This window comes from Bombus flavifrons, chromosome 6 (genome assembly GCF_040668555.2).
Source record: "Bombus flavifrons isolate JBK064 chromosome 6, iyBomFlav1_principal, whole genome shotgun sequence".
NCBI classification, from domain to species: domain Eukaryota; kingdom Metazoa; phylum Arthropoda; class Insecta; order Hymenoptera; family Apidae; genus Bombus; species Bombus flavifrons.
The window spans coordinates 13658414-13680479 of record NC_138447.1 but is presented as its reverse complement, the minus strand read 5'-3'; the positions used below and the strand labels follow the sequence as shown (position 1 = coordinate 13680479).

The 22066-nt window shown below is 25.8% G+C and overlaps 4 protein-coding genes across 16 annotated transcripts; 1 reads left to right on the top strand and 3 right to left on the bottom strand.

Annotated features, from left to right (window-relative positions):
• Positions 1 to 2043: 2043 nt before the first annotated feature.
• Positions 2044 to 6025, bottom strand: LOC138180837 (deubiquitinase DESI2). Of its 6 annotated transcripts, XM_069115082.1 has the most exons (8): positions 5803 to 6024; positions 5541 to 5559; positions 4702 to 4886; positions 4545 to 4617; positions 4344 to 4437; positions 4130 to 4271; positions 3893 to 4052; positions 2044 to 3822 (listed from the first exon to the last, which is right to left on the bottom strand). In XM_069115082.1, exons 3-8 carry the CDS (start codon positions 4825 to 4827, stop codon positions 3776 to 3778), a joined length of 642 nt encoding a protein of 213 aa, XP_068971183.1. In that variant the 5' UTR covers positions 4828 to 4886; positions 5541 to 5559; positions 5803 to 6024; the 3' UTR covers positions 2044 to 3775. The 6 variants fall into 6 exon arrangements, with proteins under 6 accessions (XP_068971183.1, XP_068971185.1, XP_068971182.1 ...); XM_069115084.1 differs by lacking the exon at positions 5541 to 5559 and having other exon boundaries at positions 4702 to 4882; positions 5803 to 6025; XM_069115081.1 differs by having other exon boundaries at positions 5541 to 6024.
• Positions 6026 to 7635: 1610 nt separating this feature from the next.
• Positions 7636 to 9459, bottom strand: NC2alpha (negative cofactor 2 alpha). Its single transcript, XM_069115192.1, has 5 exons — positions 9171 to 9459; positions 8893 to 8965; positions 8653 to 8746; positions 8391 to 8570; positions 7636 to 8328 (listed from the first exon to the last, which is right to left on the bottom strand). The coding sequence occupies exons 1-5, from the start codon at positions 9210 to 9212 to the stop codon at positions 8025 to 8027; spliced, it is 693 nt and encodes a 230-aa protein (XP_068971293.1). The 5' UTR covers positions 9213 to 9459; the 3' UTR covers positions 7636 to 8024.
• An 871-nt stretch (positions 9460 to 10330) lies between these two features.
• On the top strand, positions 10331 to 13727 carry DNApol-eta (DNA polymerase eta). The gene is made up of 7 exons (XM_069115187.1): positions 10331 to 10722; positions 10816 to 10950; positions 11024 to 11232; positions 11326 to 11492; positions 11559 to 11782; positions 11871 to 11994; positions 12066 to 13727. The coding sequence occupies exons 1-7, from the start codon at positions 10583 to 10585 to the stop codon at positions 13527 to 13529; spliced, it is 2463 nt and encodes an 820-aa protein (XP_068971288.1). The 5' UTR covers positions 10331 to 10582; the 3' UTR covers positions 13530 to 13727.
• Positions 13728 to 14521: 794 nt separating this feature from the next.
• On the bottom strand, positions 14522 to 21911 carry SPG11 (spatacsin). 8 transcript variants are annotated; one of them, XM_069114836.1, is made up of 23 exons: positions 21657 to 21893; positions 21258 to 21586; positions 21025 to 21191; positions 20605 to 20961; positions 19723 to 20526; positions 19473 to 19645; positions 19128 to 19402; positions 18880 to 19050; positions 18587 to 18811; positions 18306 to 18497; positions 18118 to 18237; positions 17874 to 18048; positions 17569 to 17792; positions 17341 to 17501; positions 16948 to 17266; positions 16719 to 16887; positions 16289 to 16645; positions 16079 to 16234; positions 15853 to 16001; positions 15666 to 15773; positions 15298 to 15591; positions 14919 to 15238; positions 14522 to 14838 (listed from the first exon to the last, which is right to left on the bottom strand). In XM_069114836.1, exons 2-23 carry the CDS (start codon positions 21537 to 21539, stop codon positions 14637 to 14639), a joined length of 5400 nt encoding a protein of 1799 aa, XP_068970937.1. In that variant the 5' UTR covers positions 21540 to 21586; positions 21657 to 21893; the 3' UTR covers positions 14522 to 14636. The 8 variants fall into 8 exon arrangements, with proteins under 8 accessions (XP_068970937.1, XP_068970933.1, XP_068970929.1 ...); XM_069114832.1 differs by having other exon boundaries at positions 14660 to 15238; positions 21790 to 21911; XM_069114828.1 differs by having other exon boundaries at positions 14660 to 15238; positions 21647 to 21893.
• Positions 21912 to 22066: the final 155 nt, after the last annotated feature.

Genomic DNA, 22066 nt, shown 5'->3' with positions numbered 1-22066 from the left:
TGTTAAGAAAGATTACACTATGCAACATCTTTAGTACTTTTATATTAAAAAATTTAAAAACCATTAAATTCACAAAAAAAGAATAATGAATTATTATGAAATTTTGAAAAAAGTATTACTTGATGATTAATCAGTTACATTTAGTTCTTTTTATAGTTGTAAGACTAGAACAAAACAAATGAAATTACAACAAAGATGAGAACAAGATAACAAGTTTTATATGTTTTAATGTATAAAATATATACATTTTTCATGTACATTTATAAAAATTTGCTAACTATACTAAAAGAGGAGAAAAAAGAGTTGGTAGAACAAAATAATTATCTCAGGATTCTATACCAGTAGTTAAAATATGAAATAACATTTAACGGTCAAGAATCCCGAGTTGCTCCATTCTTACTCAAGTAATTATGGATTGAAGATGTTGTTTTATCTTCACATCCCTAAACACGGCATACAGTGAAACAAAGAGCCAATAACTACAGTATGGATTCAATTCTTGCATACACGAAAATAAAGTGCATGTAAAAAAATAATGCTGAATCATGCATTTAAATTTACATATATTTATAATGAATTTTAATGAAAAAAGTTTAAAAAAGTATCGAAAAGTTTATGAAATATTGAAAATGTTACGGTAAAATATTGATACGCTACATTCCGAGCAATTCTTTTTTATTTTCATAAAACAATGACAAATATACATGAAAATCGAAGTTCCAACTCTTTAAAAAGATCATCGTTGATGGACATAAAGTTAGCATAATAACTATAACATGCGTATAATACCAAAAAAAAGAAACTTGAAACGACTTTATCACATTTGTGTAATGGTAAGACATGAAAATATAATTATAAAAGAAATATATATCGACTGCAATAGGTTTGACATTCTTATATTAAAAATATAGAAGAAACCGTTAATAGAAGAAAAAAGTGTTAATGTTATCAAACAAAGAATGTAATAGTACAGATATTGCTGTCCATACCAGAATAAAATAAAGTTTAAAAATGAATTCTAGAACTATTCTAGAAATGTCATCGTATGTTTATAAATTGTAGCAATGTACGTGTTATTGTACTTACCAACGAAATTCAATGATTTGTCTATTATCCGCAATTGTTACTTAAGGGTTCTAAAATCAAAGATATATCTGTTTGTCTTATGTTGCCTTGTATCTAAACCGAGTTTGTTTATAAATATAACATACGAAGAAATAGTCACTTTGTATAGCATTGATTTTATATTTTTGTAAATAATTCAATTTCTAAATAAGGTTTCAATTTCAATTTGATTTTAGACCCTTCGAATCTTTCATTTTCCTTCTTTTTTTTAGTCTGCACATATATGACACTGAAATTTTGAGTACGTCGTTTTATAACATGTAAAAACTGCGCTATAATTATGCTTTTTTTTACGCATAATCAAAATGTACGACTGGCATTCTGCACGAAAATAGAATGATTATATGTATGCATATACAGATTTGTATGATTCAATAGTTTACTTTTTTACGAGTTGTTAGAATATTTTATGTAACAATTAATAATGATTTATGTATCCCATTGGTTTAGTACCAGTGCATGTAATGACCTGATTATTAATCTTTTTTTTAGCAACTTAGTTTAGTGTATTCTATACTATGAATTTATTTATAACTAATATGTGCATTATATTTACGATATTTATTAAAAGCAATTGCAAGCAATTATTTGCATTTTGAATAATGAATTGTATCTCACTGTATATTATTTAAAGTGTGTCATTATAGTAAGAAGTACTTACATTATGGTAAAAAGAAAACCAAATTCTTATGTTTGTAAGATTTTCTCACAAACATTTTTTCTGTAGATTTCATAGTATTTATAATTTTTGTTTTACATTTTGTTTCATACAAAATCTATGATAAAAGATGAATATATTTCCTTTCTCTTAAATTCATTATATCATATATTAGTAAACTTGATGTATGAGTACAATATAATTAATGATTAAAACTGGTCTCAATTTTAGGTATTATTATAATTAACAAAACAAAATAATAATTATTAGAATATTTATTTTCTAAAATGAAATCATTAACAGTAAGACAAAGGTCCCTACTGAAACAATAAACTAAATATCATTATAAAAAAGACCATTTAAAAAGATACGTAAGCTTTTGTACTTATATTGTATATTGTGCTTTATATGCTTCATTATTTTAGTATTCTATATCGCATAAGTAATTCATTTTATAACTCTGTATCAATACAATTATCAGTGAGGAATATAAAACATAACATGTTTTGGTCTATAAAATATTTATGATGACTAATTATTTTTAATACCTTTTTTTTGAAAATATAATACATATATGTATATGAAGAAGACATTCTTTTTTAAACATATGTCGTACAGAGACGCACGAATTTAAATTTGGTAATTTCGTGTAAATTAGTATATTAAATAATTCTATTAATCCAAATTAATTTTAAATCTAACTTAAAAAAAAGCTTTCTATAATATAATTATATAAATAAAGAGTAATTGATATTTTTGTTGACTATTATATTAGATGTAATTGTTATATATCCGAAATTGTTCTATAAATAATTCATTGAAAGATATTCATATGTTAACATTAAATATAATAATTTTATGATTGATAACATCTATGAATTTTATGCAACATGTCACTTCCTAATATTAGTCATTAAAACAGAATTAACAAAACATTGAATTGGCACTAATTGTTACTTGTTTTTTGTGTTACATTTTACAAATATGATATATTCAACAGAATTTTTTTGTATTTATATCATATTCGAATAACTTTATGAATTTTTCATTTTTTTCAACATATAACATTATAAACTTGGTGTCAACAACAGTTTTAGCAACATTAGTAATGATTTGTATGTCATGAATATTTAAAAAAGAACTCATTAGATTTTGGATCTAGCAAATGCTTCCAAAATCACAACATTATATTAATTCTATTGTTCTATATTGCGCAAAATTCAAAATCACCTTTGTGGAATGTGATATTCATATAGTGAAAAACTGTTGACTCAATATTTTAATTATAAAATTATAAATATGTTCCTTATAAAAGTATTCGCACAAAACATATTTTCATTAAATCATAGATGAAAAGTAAGTTATTCTTAATTTATTTATTTTATATGAATGTTAATATATATATATATATATATATTATATTATATATATATTATATATGTATATTACATTCATTCTTCATTTAAATTTCCTAACAATATTAATGGCAGCTGTACAGAGAGGTGTCGCATGTATACATAACATAAATAATTATAATATCCAAGTAAACCAGGTTATTGAATGTTTAGAAAAACATCACTGGATAATTCTAAAATATAATTTGAACGAATTGTATGTTTTACAAATATTAATTTTGAAATGCGATTTGAAATGACAGATATTACATGTATAAAATCTAATTCACAAAAAATTTCTTAAAAAATTAATGTGATTAACTAATAAATGAATACGTTCCAGTCTCTTTATGCCTTTGTTTTATACGTAATTATCTATTAAGTGTATACCTATTAAATTTCGATTGTGTGATACAACAAAGAACACACGCGACATTGTATACTGCCGTCCAGAATTTAAAAGACGACATGTTGCAAGAAAGGCATTTTTTCAGTATTATTAAATCACCACTGGAATTCTAGAGTACAATATGAAATTTGTACCTCATCTTGACGGTTTTGTTTCTCGGATTCCATGCTCTTGGCGATATAGTTACTGTCACGATAAACTTCCTTTGCGCATAAACTCTCTAAATGGTGTAACTCCTATGACATTTTAAATCTCTTCGTTTTAAAAAATTGGCCAAATGTTACAAGGAAGTATCAGAAGACGTACTTTCAGAAGATGTACTTTCATGGCTGACTTGATTCAGAGAATGTTGAAGTGCATCGGGCGTTAACCATTCCTTTGGTAGACAACGTTGAAGGAATGGTACACAAGAACTGAAATATGCAAGGCGATTTACCCAACCCGGTATTTCTTGACCACACAAAATCTACAATTTAGAATAAAAATATAATATTAGCATTGTATTAATTAATAAGTGATTATATACTATTTTTATATACATACAAGTGTAAGTTGACTACTAAAATGATTACAATTTTTATTCATTAAATGGTAACGATCACCCCTAAAATCTTTTCCTAATTCAGTAACGATCCTAGTTACATCTTCTTCTGTGAAATCTGTATATCCAATGTGTACTGATTGCCTACGATGATGAAAAATAAACATACTCTTCTTTTGAAATAATATGAACACATCCTTACTAAAATATCTGTACCTATATCTAAATTGCTCCCCTAATTCTTCAGCAACTCTCGGTGTGATTTCAAAAATTCCAGAAATTGGTTTAGAATGACCTCCATATGCATATTCTGCAAATTGATTGAAATAATTTAACTAACTTTAATAGATTCAGTTGGAATTAAAAGAAATATATATATATATATATATATATATATAAAACATTATGTAAATATACCTGTTCCATATATTTCAACTCCAGAATGAAATACGCCCAATCCAATTGGAGTAGTATATTCATTTATCCAATACTGAAACATGAAATGTATTTATTACAAATGTGTATCAATAAAAATTGAAAAGATATTTTAGAAAGAAACTTAAAAGGACCTTACCATATCATAAACATTAAGAATTATTGGCTCTCTAGCCATTTTTGGTATTAATTCTTCGTTATCCTGTGGATAACCCAGACAACTAGGAAAAGATAGATTGCAGCTAAGACCTGACGAAAACATCATAGAGATATCTATACTTGAAGAGATGAACAGCAGCACTACCTATGTTCCAACGCACCTAATAAGCAAATACATTTGCTATATACTGGATCTACACTAAGCACATAACCAAAAATTACTACAAAATTTAAAAAAGAATGATGAAATAGGAAACATCTTAATTATAATTTTCAAGTAAGTATCTGTGGTTAATTCTATATCAAATCACCTTAATGATTCATATGGGGTTACACAAACAAAAAACAAAAATGTAATAAAATACATATTATTGTCACATAAATATTATTTATTAACTACATAATAATCAGTAACTTCATGCTTTTCTATGTAAAATTATATTATACTTTGCAAAATACATAGCAACAAATATGTTTTTCTAATAACAATATTGCAACTTATAGAATCAAAATGATAAAATTACCAATATTATGTTACTTAATCTATCATAAATGCTAAACAATAACAATACCAAAGTCAAAATATAAACAAATGATATTTTGAATTAGATTTATAATTTACTACTCTGTTATTGTATTAATAAAGTTGTAGGATGCAGAATGTTCAAAGATAATGAACAAATTTATTAGTAATATTGTCTGACAATGAGTAAGGAACTAAGAATGGATATACTTCACAATAGAAGAAAAAAAGTGTATTGTGAATCATCAAGTCAAAGGTTTTGTTAAATGATATTTTTAAATAAATTGTATTACCTAAAAAGTCGAGATTTTAGCACTATCACATTTCTTTATAATTTGTCACAGAATAGTTCAGTACATGTTAATCTCCAAATTTTCTTGAAAGAATTGTTGATGTTAAATATTGCAGAAAGACATTGTATAAAATTGCAAGTAAGTATACTCGCAATAAATTAGCGATCTTCTTGAAATGTCAATAACAATTATTAAGTTCTTATGAAAATTTAATAACATAGATTTAATAACTGAAATTCGTAAAAATTACGTGCAAATAGCATACATTATGTCAATAAGAAGTCTCTCCTCACTTGAAGTGTGCTAAATTATCAACAAAATCCTTCTTGAAATCTGTAATTATGTATCTTAACTATTCATTACGTATTTTTAATCACAAACTTAATTAAATGCACATAACAAACATTAACATTAAAGATGTTTTAAAGGAATTTAGACAAATTGTTTATAATTAGAAACGAATGGCATTTGTCTAGGGATATCGAATAATTGTCTCTAGTCTAGATGAATATCAAAGGTTGAATAATTACTAAAGAATTTTTTTTTCGAAAGTTATACATATGTAAAATTTTACCAAAATATTAAATATTATATTTTTCTATAATTTTCTTATACTGTTGCTAATTCTAACATTTTTTATTTACACAATTTTAATATTTTTAATACTGATAAAATATAATTCGCAAGCATAATAAAAAAATAAAGTAATTAAAACAAACTTTTTAATATTATTTATAAATATAACTAAATATATATAAATAGCACAATGCCACTATTAAGATTTTTATTAATAAATTTACATATCATTGTTATTTGAGACTATCTTAAATTAATCTTATTCTTAATTGAAATATTAAATATAGCACTATTCATCTGTTTTTATGATTAATGCTATCAGATAAGTAACGTAGACAGAAAGGAAATTTCCTCTCTGCTATAAATACATATGAACATAAATATTTAGTGATAAAAGATTGTTTAGACATATTTCTAAAAAATTCAGATTACTTGTTTAAAATAGAAAATTGGTACAGCAATCAGTTATATTTCTAAATTTTTTAAAATAATTTTTTAAGGTACATATGTATCTAGAGATATATAGTATATAAATTTATGTATACATAATGAAATGCATGTGATTTGATTCTGTTATCCTGTTACTATTGAGATAGATACGATTTATTTGAAACATTTTACCACACATTACAAGCAATTTATGAAACAAAATATTACTCTTATAAATATACACAAATATAAGCATATATAGCACACATTCTTTTACTAATTTTTAACACTCTTTACATAATCATTGTTCAATTTTTCTTATTTTTAAACGAGTGTGCGCATATTATATTAAATATGCTACCATAAATACAATATTTTCAGATTTTGTATTTTGTATAAAGATATTTACAATTATTTTATTCTATTTTACTAAGAAAACATTTTCTAGATTTAAAATATGTAATTCAAGTTTAATTATTTACATATTTAAACACCTCATGATAATGTCTTTTTGTAAGAAATTTTCAAAAATTAATATATTTGTTCAATGAATGACCAAAGTGTAATTTTCTTCATATAAATAAAATAATATCACAATTGAGTTTTTATAGAATTTAATAGTCTATTCTTATCTAATTGTTGTGCATATATTGAACTACTGAGAAATTTAATAGTTTCAGTCATCATGTTTAATATATAACTTTGCAACGTATGTATGTTCAAATAAGTATATAATTACATAAATATATTGTGAAATATTTGTCAATGCCACTCTTTTAAAATCAATTCTCTTAAGTATTGTTAATATATGTAAGATATCTTTCTAAATATATTCCTTAATATGTGTACGATACCACCTCTTCCTTATACAAATTTATTTTTATGCAGGTAAAAAGTCTTAGTTATAAAGCTTATTATTGCATACATAATGTTGCAAATCACAAATATTCTAAGATATAAACTAAATGAGGTACAAGTAGAAAATTTTGCCAATTATAAAATGTAAGCCTAACTACCTACATCCTTAATAAGTAAATGTATTTGTACCTACATAAATGTACAACATATATTTATAAATGTATAAACAGAGGAGAACTGTATCTAGATTATCTTTAATGCATATATATTTGGAGTACACAGCAACTGTGTAAATCCAAATATTGTTACTTATTATAGATGTGTATACATGAATATAAAGTATTTAAAATATGAGTGTTTTACGATAATCGAGTCGTACAAAACATTTTTAAATAGGAAATATGTAGTTTTAACTAGTCTGAATAAAATTTATAATTTAACAGAACAAATACAAAAATATAAAAATTTATGATTAGTGAAGTAAATATATATAAGTAACAAAACTGTTCATATAATGTAAATTATAAATTGTCTGAATAAAATTTGGTAACATTATATGATCGCATACTTCAATTATTGTTTTAATTTAATTTTAAATTCGTATTTCTAATATTTTATCAATAACTATGTATCATAATCTTCATCCAAAGTAGCAGTATGAGCAAAATTTGATGTTGGTTGATTATTTGTATTTACACTTGATGTATTTGTACTTAAATTCATAGGTTTAACTTCTGTATAAAAATTAGGTTGACTAATTTGAAACGATGGAGGCACAGACATTTGAAATTCTGGAACTTGAGGTACAGTATTTTTTATCATTTCATTACGAGTACCTGGATTATATATTCCAGTTCCATCACTGTTTTCTTCATTTTCATTTTCTTTCTTTACTTTAGTAGTTAATCCCATCTCCTGCTTTGAAAATCTATAAAAATATAATAATATATCTAAAATTTACAAATACCAAGTAAGTTATTTAATACTTACCCTGTATCTGGCTGTTGTATTGTAGATGAATAAGTTGATGTATTTGATACATTTGTATTCATTGGAGCAGGTGTTAAAGGTGGTGTAGGTACTTCCTCATCAGGTCCTGATACATCTGGTAAAGAATTTACTAAATCTTTTAAAAAATCAAAACGGTTCTCTGATAAAATACATTGTTTCCTGCAAAGAAATTTAATGCAAAAATTATCAACAAATCAGTTAAAACCAAGTATTGACTTAATTAATTTTAGAAAAATCTTACATATGAGAAGGACTCAAAGTTTTGGCATTTTTAGCATTTGTAATTTCCATGGATTTTGTAAGTAATGAATGTACAAACAGCTCTAATGTTCTAGGTATACAAATAGTTAAGGAATTTACTTTCAAAATAAAAATATATCATTAACGGCTTAAAGATCTACGATGTAAACAACAATAATTCTTATATTGGCTTATGTTGGCATTAAAATTATTGTTCTTATTATTAATTTAAAAAGGATATAAATTATAATCGGCACTGGTTGTGCAACTTTTCCAATTTCTTCATCAGTTTGCATAATTTTTTTTATTCTGCCCTAAGTACATTTGTAAAGATAGGTTAGTCATATAATTAAAAATTAATATGTATATGGTCTTTTTAATTATATATTTCTTTATAATTTAAATGAGATTACAAGTAAATTACACTGTCTTTATTCAAATTATAAACATGTAATTTATATATGAAGTGCATTTTCGTGAAAAACTTTCCCAAACTATACAGAGTATTTTAATACTCACTGCTGGAAAACGTGCATTATATTTTTTCTTTTTACTTGGCATTGTCACAAAGTGTAGTACTTCACCTTACGCAAATTGTGTATAAATAAATCAGAGAATAAAACTTTGAAAAAATAAACGCGTTTATTGTATGTTGTATTTGCAGGAATCAAGGTGTTCCAAAACTTGACATGTATCTGTAACCTCTATGATGTATACATATACATTTTCAATAATCGTAAAGTATTTTACGTTCGTAAATGTAATACTTAATGCTACATTCATAGAATATAAGCTACTATGTGTTCTAAAAATACTTGAAACCAACATGTAATTTCAGATCTTAATTTATGAATATTAATATTCATTGCAGCAATATATATATTTTCGTATTTATTGTATTAATATATATTTCCCTTTTCTGTGCAAAAATAATTTATGTTTATTGATTATACATAAAATTACTAATGGCATATCGTAAATTAAAGATGTTGCGTGACCTTTCCAAGATTTGGGGAATTTAGCGTGGTTGCAGCCAGTGGAGTACTGGAGCACTCTGTACGCGTTACAACTTCAAACAATTTTGAAACTAATTCGATGTTTAAATTTATGTTTAAGACTAGTTATATTTAAAACTGAATATTTATAATAGATTGACAACTTTAACAAGATTTATGCTGTAATGAAATTTATTGAGACGCTAAGCTCAGCGTGACGGTTTTAACGATTCTTTAATTTTGAGTCGCAGAGTGGCTCATTTATCTACTTGAATTACATGATAATCTATGATTAATTTGTTATCCAATAAGACAAATTCTTATTAACTAATGCTAATAAATTTTATTTTGATTGGAGTTTACAATATTAGAAAGCGAGCGATTTATGCTTTGGCAAAGCACTTTACCATGGTAACGAAAGTAAATATGAAATTCGAGAGTAATCACAGTTGTTACTGAGAAATAATTTTGTCATTAATCAATAAATTTGTTAAATAGCTTTTGTTCGTTGCCTCGGCTATGTTGCTGTACAGTTAAATTCGCGGCGCAAGAATTAACCCTATTATCATATAAAATATTCACGTTAGAGAGAGCCACAGGCGTACACCAGTTCAAAACAAAGATGACTACTTCTTATAATCCATCCTTACAAAATAATGTGAATTTAGGAATAATGATGTAGTTACAAATTTAAATTTGGGACTGTGTCAAATTGCGGTTGTTTTTCTTTTAACTTTGTACTAATTTGATTATATGTAAAAGTTTTATACCTGTAACCTATTTTTAAAATACTAAAACGATAACGATGTTTTTTGCAAATATATATAATTTAAACTTCCATTTTAATGAATACTAGATGAATAACGTCGTATTATACTAATGTTTTTAACTTATAATTGCAAATAATTTTAATTAATAGATCAAATTTATTTTATAATGGCAAACTCAAGCAATGATAGAGTTGTCGTTTTAATAGACATGGATTGTTTTTTTTGCCAAGTTGAAACAAAGCTTCAACCAGAATATGCTGGAAAACCACTTGCAGTTGTACAATACAATCAGTGGAAATTAGGAGGGTAAAATATTCTAGATAACATAAATTATACTTAAATAACTTAAGTAGATAGATTAGAGAGAGATTCTAAATATTGCTAATATTTTTTAAATAGGATAATTGCTGTTAATTATGAAGCAAGGGAATATGGTGTTACAAGACACATGAGAGGTGAAGAGGCAAAAGAAAAATGTCCAGATGTTGTTTTAGCTAGTGTACCATGCCTTCGTGGAAAAGCTGATACATCAAGGTATATCAAAAAATTATGCATTTAATATTTTTTACACACACACAATGTGGGTGAATTACAAATGTTTGTATAGATATAGAAGTGCTGGTCGTGAAGTTATTAATGTTATAAAGAAACATTGCAATATAATAGAACGTGCTAGTGTGGATGAAGCATATTTAGATATTACTGACTTGGTTTGTAAAAGGATGTCTACATATTCTATTTCTTTGAATCATTTAGTGACACAGCTTTCAAATACTTTTGTAGTAGGATATTCAGAAGTTGGAAAAAATGATGAAGGTAAGAAAAAATTACTATAAACTCTTATGACTATACATAAATTTGTATATAATGTTGTTATATGATATGGGCCTTTATATGGTATGGATTTAGAAGAGAGAAGTAAAGGCACAAAAACTTGGATAATGAACGTTTTCGAGAATCTTGAAGACATAGAAGCACAAAAGCTTGCAATAGCGGGACTTATAGTTGAAGAAATAAGAGCTGACATATTTGATAAAACAGGATTTAGATGTTCTGCTGGTATTGCAAAAAACAAGGTAAAAAGGTGTACCATCTATTTTATTACCTAATTAATTAAAAAAAGTAATATTGTATATGTTTAGATATTAGCTAAGTTGGCATGTGGATTGCATAAACCAAATCGACAAACAATATTACCTGCAGCTGCAGTATCAACTCTGTATTCAACATTGCCAATCAAAAAAGTTAGAAATCTTGGTGGGAAGTTTGGAGATGTCGTTGTTGAATCTCTCAATTGTAATGTTATGGGTGATTTAGTGCAGTATTCACTGCAATATTTACAAAAACGATTCGATGAAAAAACAGGGTATATTTATGAACTCATAATTTCGCTGAAGATAATAATGTATAAAAACGTTACTTTGAGACTATGTTATATTAATATATTCATTTAGGTTATGGTTATACAATATTGCTCGAGGAATAGACAATGAACCTGTTAATATACGATTAGTATCAAAATCAATTGGAGCATGTAAAAAGTTCCCAGGAAAACAAGCTATTGTCTCATTAGATGTGGTAAAGTACATAATAAAATTTGTATATAGAAAAATTGTGAATTATTTCTTTACATAATATTTTGTTTACAGTTAGAACATTGGGCTGGTGAATTATCAGCAGAAGTTTGTGAACGTCTTGAACAAGATCTTGAAGAAAATGAGCGACGAGCAACGTTAATGACAATATGTTATCAGTATTATCAAAATAAGACTACAGTATCACAATCACGTTCATGTACTTTAAATTCATATAAACCAGGAAATATGGCAATTCGTTGTGTACAAATCATATCTAAGTCAACACAATGTCCAATTGCATATTTAGGTATATCAGCTGGTAAATTTATACCAGCTAAAGGTAGCGGCAATTTTCGGAATTTTTTTAAATCAAACGAATCAGAGCCTCATAAGAAAATAGATGCACAAACAGAAAATACGAAAGTAGAAAGCATATATTCAGTAGAAAATACTACTAAGAAAATAAAAAGTGATTTAGATGTCGATAAAATTATCAATGTAGATTATAATAGTGATGAAATTAACAATGCATCAAGTAATAAACTAAAACATGTTGAGAAAAAATGTTCTAGAATAAGTGCACAATTAGGTGAACAAAGTTGTAATATCAAAACAGATTGGTCTCCTACTTCCAGAAGATTAAATAATTTAATCAATTCATTAAATGAAGGAAATAAAATAAAAACATTTTATGAAAAGAAGACAAATTGTTTTAATTTGAATGATCCCTTAGATCAAAATGATTTTAAGGAATCATTTTTTATGAATGTTTTTAACCCAAAAGAAAGTAATTTGAAAGATACACATGTAAATGATATTAGGTTGATTGAGATAAACGACAATGTAAATATAGATATTGAGTTTGAAAATGTAAATGAAGATAGTGTAAAAAACGAGAAAAGTAATTTTGGCGAAAAATTGGATTTGAATACAAAGGAGAATAGTGATAAAATGTATACAAACAGTGAAATGGAAAATGGGCCAACTTCTTCAAATATAGAATTAAATGAAAATAACAAAATGATTAACGAACAAGATATAATACAACTAGAAGAAATATTTCCTGATTTGAGTAATATTGATCCTACTGTAGTTGTATTGTTACCTTCATATTTACAAGAAAAAGCAAAATTATATATGAAAACAGAAAATAAAAAGGATATTTCAAAAGAAACTTTAGCGAAAATATTGAAGGGAAAAAATAAATTTAAAACCAACACTTCAAAAGGAAGAAAAGATAATGATATTTCTAGTTTCCTAATTAAAAAAGACTCATCTAACTCAATTGAAGCTCCTTCTAAACAATGTTTAAAATGTTATCAAATGATACCTATATTAAAATATCAGGAACATAGCGATTTTCATGTGGCTGAAAGTCTGCAATGGAACTTAAATAATTCAGTATTACATACTACAAATATAAAAAGGAAGGAAAATACAAGTGATGTAGATACCAATTCTATTAAACGTCGATTAAATGCAAATATTTTAAATTCTCATAAGAATCATAAATCCATATCATCATTTTTTTCGTAATATGAATTGACGTATTATATATTATATTGATACCTTATATCTATCTCAACGAAATAAATCTTAAATAAATATTTTATGTATCATTTGTAAAAATATACTTACATTTTATGAAATATGTAGATATATATTTACAACATAGTCTTCTTAGAATTGAAGTAGTTCTTCTCCGTCAATTTTATTTGAATTAATGACACTTTTGAAATAAAAAGTAATAATACTGTAATATGCATAAAATGCTAATGTTGTATTGATTCATAATAAATTTTATTTAATTATATTGCTCCAGTATCTTTCATTTAAATAAAATAAAGTGATAGATAATAATTAAAATAATAATAATAGTTAAAAAAATATTTTACTTTTAGGTATCTTATAATATACTTGTTCAACATTGATAAATTATGTATATGTACAATTAATACTTAAAAGTCGATTTGTACTTAAACAATCAAGTTTTGCAAATTCCATTTTCACGCTTTCTTTGTATCGTTTCATTGAATCTTGAAATGTAGAAATCGTTGTTTTTATTGCATCGTTAGATGCCTTTAGCAATTGAAATGCTAAAAAAATAATGAAATTTTAAAATAATATCTGAAAAAATTATAAAATTGTACCTTGTTGTTTATCAATCTCTGCTTTCTCGATAGCTCTCATTAATTTATGCATAAGTCTTAGTAATTTTAATTGTTTTCGTGACAACATTTTTTGGAATAATATTTTTCCAAATTTTTGTTCGTGTTTTTTTATATATACGTCCAATTTAAGAACTGCTGCTTTTTCTGTTTGACTGTCCCATAAGATTTTTTTACAACATATATTTTTATCCATGATTATTGTCTTAAATTTTATATTATACACATTAAATTGCACATTAGAAATATGAAGCTCAATAAATAATTCTGTTGTTTTTGAGTATAATTAAAAGTTTATACACACAGTGGGGTCACCCTATATATTCTGAGTTGAAAAAATAAAGAAATTTGGTGACGATATAAATATACAAAAACATTTATTTATTCAAAAACAGTAATAGAAACATACATATACACTTTGGATGTTGCAACGTTTATGAATGTTTATAGGAAATGTATAATTTAAAGAAAATATTTAAATAGCATTATATCCTTTTTTCCATACAGTGTCTTTTAGATATGCACCTATCATAGGATTATTGAGCATTGTTTCTACAATACCTTTAAATCCCAGTTGACTGGCTAATACATATTTACACTCCACATCTGACAATTCAGAAATTAATATTTTCATGTTATCTGTCATAGTATGAGTAATGCTTTTTTCCACTCTGTACCTATAATAAAGTTAATAATGATTAAAATGGAAAGAAATGTCCAAAAATAAATTATTTCTTTAAAGCAATAATTAACTTGCCTGCGTACACAATTTCTTACAAGACCAGGGGTGAGCTTATTTACTGCTATAAAATCTTTCAAATATTTTGTTTCTCCATTTAATATACAATGACTATAAATCAGATTAGCCCAATCTACGTGATGATTATATGCATGAATGACAACAAAAGCTTGAGAGAAGCTTAAGTTATGACATAATACTTTATCAATATCTCCAGGTTTTAAATTAAGTATACAGATTACTTGTTGATTATAAGACACAGTATTAAAAAGTGAAAGTTGGAGAGCAACTAATTGTACTTGATCAGAACATTGATTAGCAAGATTTAATTTATTAGCCTATAACATATCCATATTATAAATTTTTATTTATGCAAATAATCTAGATAATGTTTTACCTGTAAATAGTATTCTGTTGCGTGAGTATAATTAGTAACAGCTAAGTGTAACTGTTTCAGAATATTTTCAGTTTTGATGAATTTCTTTTCATGTTGAACAGTACTTTGCAATTTCATAAGATCTTTTGTAGCATCTGATATTATCGTATTAATTATATCTTCCGCTTCATTTTTCCACATATCTGCTAGTTCATGATATAATCGAAAATGTAGAGCTACCAGAGTAAAAAGTTCTTTATTTTCAGGACAATGACGCTTCAGGAATTCCAAAATTGCTGTTTTTAGCCCTATTACCTATAACATGTTTAATATAGTATTGTATATAGTATTTATATATGTATTTAGAAAAATAAGAAGCATAAAGAAACCTTATTTAATCCTTTTCCAAGTAAAAATTCGAACTGATCATTTTCTTTTAAAATTTGAAATACATAATTCATTTCTGTGAAACGACCAACACCTGTTACAAGACGTACCTAAAATTGTTTGATATTATATATTTTTTAAGCACAGTGTATAAAATTTTGTTTATTTAATTCTTGTAAAATAACGTACTAGCAATGTCCAATACTTAAGATTCTGCAAAACATTTGCGAAAATTTGACATTTACATAATACTGATGCTATCCCTTCCATATTGCAGGAAGTTGTAAAACAATCATGAGCACGTATTAATAATTCTGCAATCGTCTTCAGAGTAAATGCTAAACAATAGAAAAGGTTTCAATAATAAATTTAGTTATTATAGGAATGTAATGATAATTATATTTTAGTATAGTACCGCTTGTTTTTTCGCCATGAGAATGTCCAAGCAATTTATTTGCCGTTTTTAAGAGTTTCCAACCAAGGAGTGAAACGTCATTGCATAGTTCCATAATAACACGAAAATTTGTATTTAAGGAATATCCCCACAAGCAAACGTTATTTTCATATCCATCTACAAAAGCAAACCTTTTACAACCGTGTATAAATTTACAATATCATTACATACCTTCTACCGCACGGTTAATATTTAGAGTGATATTTTCAGCCAAAAATGTTGCAACATTATCATTGTTTATTTTGTATGCAATAACTATATCATTAATAATTTCAGATTTATTTTTAATATTATCACTTTCTGTAATTTCTTGTAAAAATTCAATTGGATTGTTTAACATTAACAAGAACTGATAACTTCTCTCCAGTTGCATGGCTAATTTATAACATAATACAATGCGAAGACATATGTCTACTCCATGTTCCAGGATATTAAGTAATTTTTCTAAAATTGATAAACACTCCATTTGTATTCCATGAACATCTTCATGTTTTAGTTTATTCATTTCAGTACTGATTGAAGTGATCACTGTAATCAAAGTTTTGTTATAAATATGTGCTAGTTAATAATTTGTTGCGATGAGAGTATAAATTAGACATACATGAAGAAGCTGAAGAAAATCTTTGTAAACCACGATTCTTTAAGGCATTATATTTTTGTTGTTTATTCTTATTTACTTCTTTCAGAAGACTTTGTTGTTCAATATTTAAATCATTTGGTGAAATTTCCCCCTCTGCTAAACTCAAACACAACATCAGAATTTGTAAATCCTACAATTATAATTAAAACAGTTAATACATATTTATTAATAAAGGTTTAATGAAATTTACCTTATGTTTGTAATTAAAAATTGTACTTATTCTTAATGCTGTATCCAGTTTACCTAAGTCAATTAATGTATTAATTAAACTTTCAATTGCATTTTTCTCTTGTATGTTACTTAAGGTATAGCCAAATTTCAATTCATTTAGTCCTGATAACAATTCTGTTTTTAGTTTATTGAAGATATAAGGTCCATCATCTAATTGCACATTTTCAGGACCTGCTAACATACATGATTTCCACATTGCTGTTTCAAGAACATCAATATCTTGTTGTTCTGATTCAATATTCTTTAAGGTTTCAAAAGCTAGTTTTAATATTTCATATCTGTTAAAACATATATTTCATATTTGATTAAATCTATATGTCATTGATGTCTCTAGATAAAAAATATCACATACCTTTCTTTATGAGAAGTAACTTTTTCAGCATGCTCAACAAAAAATTCTGCTGCTTTTTCATATGAAATGTTGTATTTTTTAAAATTTAATGCACACTCGTTCCAAAAATTATCTTCAATTTTCTCATTTTTTTGTATATAATATTTAAATTTACTTCGACACTAAAAGTATTAATAATTAAAATATTAATGATGAAAACTTGTATTTATATAAAAAATAAGATAATACCTGAGCTAAGATTATTTCAGACGAATTAAATCCCGCTACATTTGATAATTTTAACGCATTAGTATAATCTTCAGTTCTTATTAAATCATTAATGCACCTATGAATTTCTGTATCAAAATTATATACATTGTCTGATACCGTAAATGCCGCAAAATTTAATGTGACATTTGTTTTTTGAAGAATTTTTATAACTTGTAGCAAAAATGGAAAAATTGGAACGAAACCTGTAATGAACAAAGAAATTAGTTTATGTCTGATTTTCATTATTAATTATTGAAATAATAATTCATACAAGATAGCAGTACCTGGAAAATTCTTATAAAAGTTACATTTTATCAAAATTTCGAGAAATTTTATTTGGAGATGTGTACTTCTTAGACCATGAGCGAGTGTTGCAATAAGGCATTTAATTGTAACAATTGCAATCCAGTATAAATTATTCAAGTATGTGGTATCTGAGCAATTCCAATCTATAGCTTCCTGAAAAATACATAATTCCCATATTATTTCACGTAATTGTTAAATATTGAAATAGTGCTTGATACATACATTACATTTGAGATCTACACATTGTGCTTTAAAATCCAATAATTTTTGTTGGCAACTTTTAAAATCACCATAAATTACACATTCTATGAGAAAGTCAAAAAATAAATTGAAGAGACTTTCCTACAATCAAACTGTATTAGGAAAATAAGATAAAACAGGATATTCATATAAAGGTAAAGTATACTTACAGGCATAAAAATTTTGTAAGCTTTACTAACGATAGTAATATATCCATATGTTACCATTTGATCTAATAAGTTATAAACTTGGTTAGCTGTCCATACTTGTTGTTCTAAACATTCTTTATAATTAGAAAGAATTTCTTTATCTGTGGTAGATATTACCATCCATGAATAACAATATGCTGCAATTGAAGATGGCTAAAAAAGATATTCGATAAGAAAAGCATGGTATGTTCTGGAAAATTTTATAGTTGAGAAAAATATGAAATTACTAATATATAAAATACCTCATAACAGGATGCTAAAACTATAAGGAAAGGCTTTGAAGTTAACCGAGATGAATTGATTAAAGCACCAGGTGGATCTGGGCTTTGGAGACATTTCAATATAATCAACCACAAATCATCGTTTGGAGAACAAATGTTATCATTTACAGTATATTCATTTATACTATGAGAATCATAAGTGCTTGCTAAATCTGCTGAGACTGGTGAATCATAATTGGGTGATACCTATTTAATAACGATATAGTATAGTATTTAATAAAATATGTTTTGAATATATGACATTTACTACTTACACTTTGTTTAACTCCAATTTTGTAATATAACGATTGTCTAACATCTCGTGATTTTATCTTTTGTTCATTACATACAGCTAATTGAGATTTAGTGAGTTGAATATTACTCAAACAAGTTAATAAATGTTCTCTGAGAATTGTGTCTTCAAAATGTTCTATATTTTCCAATATCTAAAAGCAATGAAGAGGATATTTTTCTTTTAATTTCAGAAATCTTGTATAAATTAATTAAAACTCAAAATTATTACCTGGTCCAGGGGATAATTAAAGATGTGACAAACTAATACAAATTCAAACCAGTGATTTTTACTTGCTAAAAATTTTAAAAAGCTGATTGGGAAAGCAAAGTTGTGTGCTGCTGCAAATCGTACAATAACATCCCACATTTTTAATACATTTATGAACTCTTGACTATCATTAATTGAACTTTCAGTACAACTTGTTTGAAAACTACTTTCAAGATAAGACATTACAGTCTTTAAATCATTTTCATTTTTGTATATTATATTTTCTAGTAAATTTCCTGTTAATTAAAAAATATATTGGAGATCTATGATTACCAATTCTAATAAATATCCAATGAACATAATTACCAATAGGAATATTAATCTGTTTATAAATATAATTTGCCACGGTTATATGCAGCCTTAAATTTTCTGAATTAATACCTAATATTTCCATGAAAGAAATACAAGTATGTAAAATTTCGGGTTTCTCTAAATTTCGTAAGGCAAGACAATGCGCGTACAGAGCCGCTTTATATTTCCTATAAGTGTAGTATAAATGTGCATAATATATTCTGAAATACATAAATACATGAATTACTATATAATTTTTCTTTACCTTCTAGAAGAAACATTTCCAATTAGTTTTCCTTGGGAATGTTTTAAGCTAAATATAGCCATATTAGGACGGGCTTCTTTCAAGTAGTATTTATATGTTAAATCTTCTGTATATCCATATTTTTTAACAAGAGTTTCATTTGAAAAATGAGGCATTGGTTCATTATTAAAACGCCACTTATATAATTGTTTAACGTTTAAATTTTTGTAACCATCTAATAATTCATACATTGTAACTTTGTTCTTTGGTTCTTTTTTTATGATGGATTCAAGAATTGGCACTTGTTTTAATGTATTCTGAAGAACTTCGTTCGAAATATCATAGTTGCATAATTGCAGAGAATTTTTACTTGTAAATATACTTTTTAGAGTAATTTCTTTTAGTATTGTGCCTTTATCTTGATTGCATATTGCACTTTCTCTAGATTGGTATAAAAATATCAATACTAAAACTATTAAATAATTTTGCTTCAAATATTCGGTTACATCATCAGAAAGATAGTAAATTGTTTTAAAAATTCCTTCTGTTAATATATCTTGTAACGGTTCTTGATTTTCACACATTTTTGTCAATACATCATACAATTCAATGATCTTGGTTTCATCTTCCTGAGTACTTGTTTCACTCAAGCAATGTGCAAGACACAATTCTTTGTCAATTTTCTTCATAAATTCAGTTTTATTAATATTACAAGATTTATATGATAATATCGTATTAAATTCTGCTATTGTCATTGCACTGGCAAATATACGTGCTAGTAATAATTTTACATCACGTTGTTCTCTCTCTACAAATACGCCATACCTATATATTAAATATTAATAAATAAATATTTAAATATTTAAATATATTTCATAACAAATGTATTTTATATGGACTTACCTACATAAATGATTTTTAGCTAGATCTTTAATAAGAGTACTGGCATCTGAAGAATCAATAGCTTCAATCATATCTGGTACTATATCCAAAGTATGAAACAACGACTTGTATTCTTCATTAATTTCGTTTATTTCTCCTATTGTATCACTGCCATAGTAAATGTCAATCCAAAATCTCATTAGTTCAATTTTATTATTTGACAGTAAATAATCCCATAGCACAATATTAGTTACATTTTTCGAAAGAGATTGTTCAGTTATAGAAAAATATAATTCAGTACATAATGCTTGTTTTATATCTTCTGGTAATTTTATAATATCCTCTATACATAAAGAAGAGCTCAAGCCATCTTCAACCCTAAACAAATGGTATTTCTTACCTTTTGATCTATTTAAACTGATTATTTATGAAGAAACTTACATATATTTTTGTTCAAATTCTACAATACTTTTTATTATATTCCACGAATCTATGTATTTATTTTCAAAGTGTGCAACACTTATTAGATATTCCGATAAATAATTTCTTAATGTAAAATCCTTGCAGTTTACACAAACTTTAAATATATATTCCACTGGATTTTTATCCTATAAAAGAACTACATTAATGTAAAGAATAATATATTGCTTGTCAGTACTTAAAATTTGATATACCATATTATTTAAAATATGAGAGGCCCTGTAAATTTGATGTTTCTTTAGAAGTTCTATAATCCAAGTTTCAACTTCTTTGTTGAAATAATGCTGAGCATCTTCGATAGAACATCTTCTTCTATAAGCTAGACATTTATAAGCAAGATTAATGTGAGTGCCCTTTGCAGAGGCTTCTCTAACAAGTTCTCTGTCCCCTAATATACGCCAACCAGACCAAATAATTGCAGGTTCTCCGGTTAAACATTCAATCGGAATGCCTCCCACTATTGTTTTCTCTGCCATCTTGTTAATATATTATTTTTATAATATACCTGTATCATAATATTTTGCTGAAACAATATAGATTTCAACACAATTTATGTTAGGTTTTGTAACATATTGTTACTAACTTTTCATTACATTATATTTTACTGTAACACTTAAAAAGTTTTTACGTTATTTTATTAAATATAAAATTATAAACTACAATACTATTAGCATACAAAATTTTCTCTTTGCTGTTATCTATACACAAAATACATATATGACATACAAATGTACATTGTTGTTGTATACTATGCAATAAACGTTGTTTAACGTTTTACTTTCGTGAAATGTCAAGCTTGCTGACAATAAGAACTAAGAAAGATTCTTATCATGCTGTCACGGAGAATAGTGAAATAATTACATTTGTTATCGATTGATGGTATTGACTATAAATAAAGTATAAGATTTCAACCAATTACACACCAATTACGTGTAAATTGCATTTTCAATTGTACATTTTAAATCATGAATGTATAAAACGAAAATATTCATGTTTATTCTCA

Coding starts and splice junctions, on each gene's coding strand:
- LOC138180837 (XM_069115084.1), bottom strand. CDS start 4,827: ATGATGTTTTCGTCAGGTCTTAGCTGCAATCTATCTTTTCCTAGTTGT. Junction 4,618..4,701: donor TTCTTAATGTTTATGATATG/GTAAGGTCCTTT, acceptor TTCATGTTTCAG/TATTGGATAAATGAATATAC. Junction 3,823..3,892: donor TGAAAGTACATCTTCTGAAA/GTACGTCTTCTG, acceptor AAAATGTCATAG/GAGTTACACCATTTAGAGAG.
- NC2alpha (XM_069115192.1), bottom strand. CDS start 9,212: ATGCCAAGTAAAAAGAAAAAATATAATGCACGTTTTCCAGCA. Junction 8,571..8,652: donor ACTTTGAGTCCTTCTCATAT/GTAAGATTTTTC, acceptor ATTTCTTTGCAG/GAAACAATGTATTTTATCAG. Junction 8,329..8,390: donor ATACAACAGCCAGATACAGG/GTAAGTATTAAA, acceptor ATATTTTTATAG/ATTTTCAAAGCAGGAGATGG.
- DNApol-eta (XM_069115187.1), top strand. CDS start 10,583: ATGGCAAACTCAAGCAATGATAGAGTTGTCGTTTTAATAGACATGGAT. Junction 11,783..11,870: donor CGATTCGATGAAAAAACAGG/GTATATTTATGA, acceptor ATATTCATTTAG/GTTATGGTTATACAATATTG. Junction 11,995..12,065: donor CTATTGTCTCATTAGATGTG/GTAAAGTACATA, acceptor TTTTGTTTACAG/TTAGAACATTGGGCTGGTGA.
- SPG11 (XM_069114836.1), bottom strand. CDS start 21,539: ATGGCAGAGAAAACAATAGTGGGAGGCATTCCGATTGAATGTTTAACC. Junction 18,238..18,305: donor CTTACAAAATTTTTATGCCT/GTAAGTATACTT, acceptor GTTTGATTGTAG/GAAAGTCTCTTCAATTTATT. Junction 16,235..16,288: donor TATTAACCGTGCGGTAGAAG/GTATGTAATGAT, acceptor TTGCTTTTGTAG/ATGGATATGAAAATAACGTT.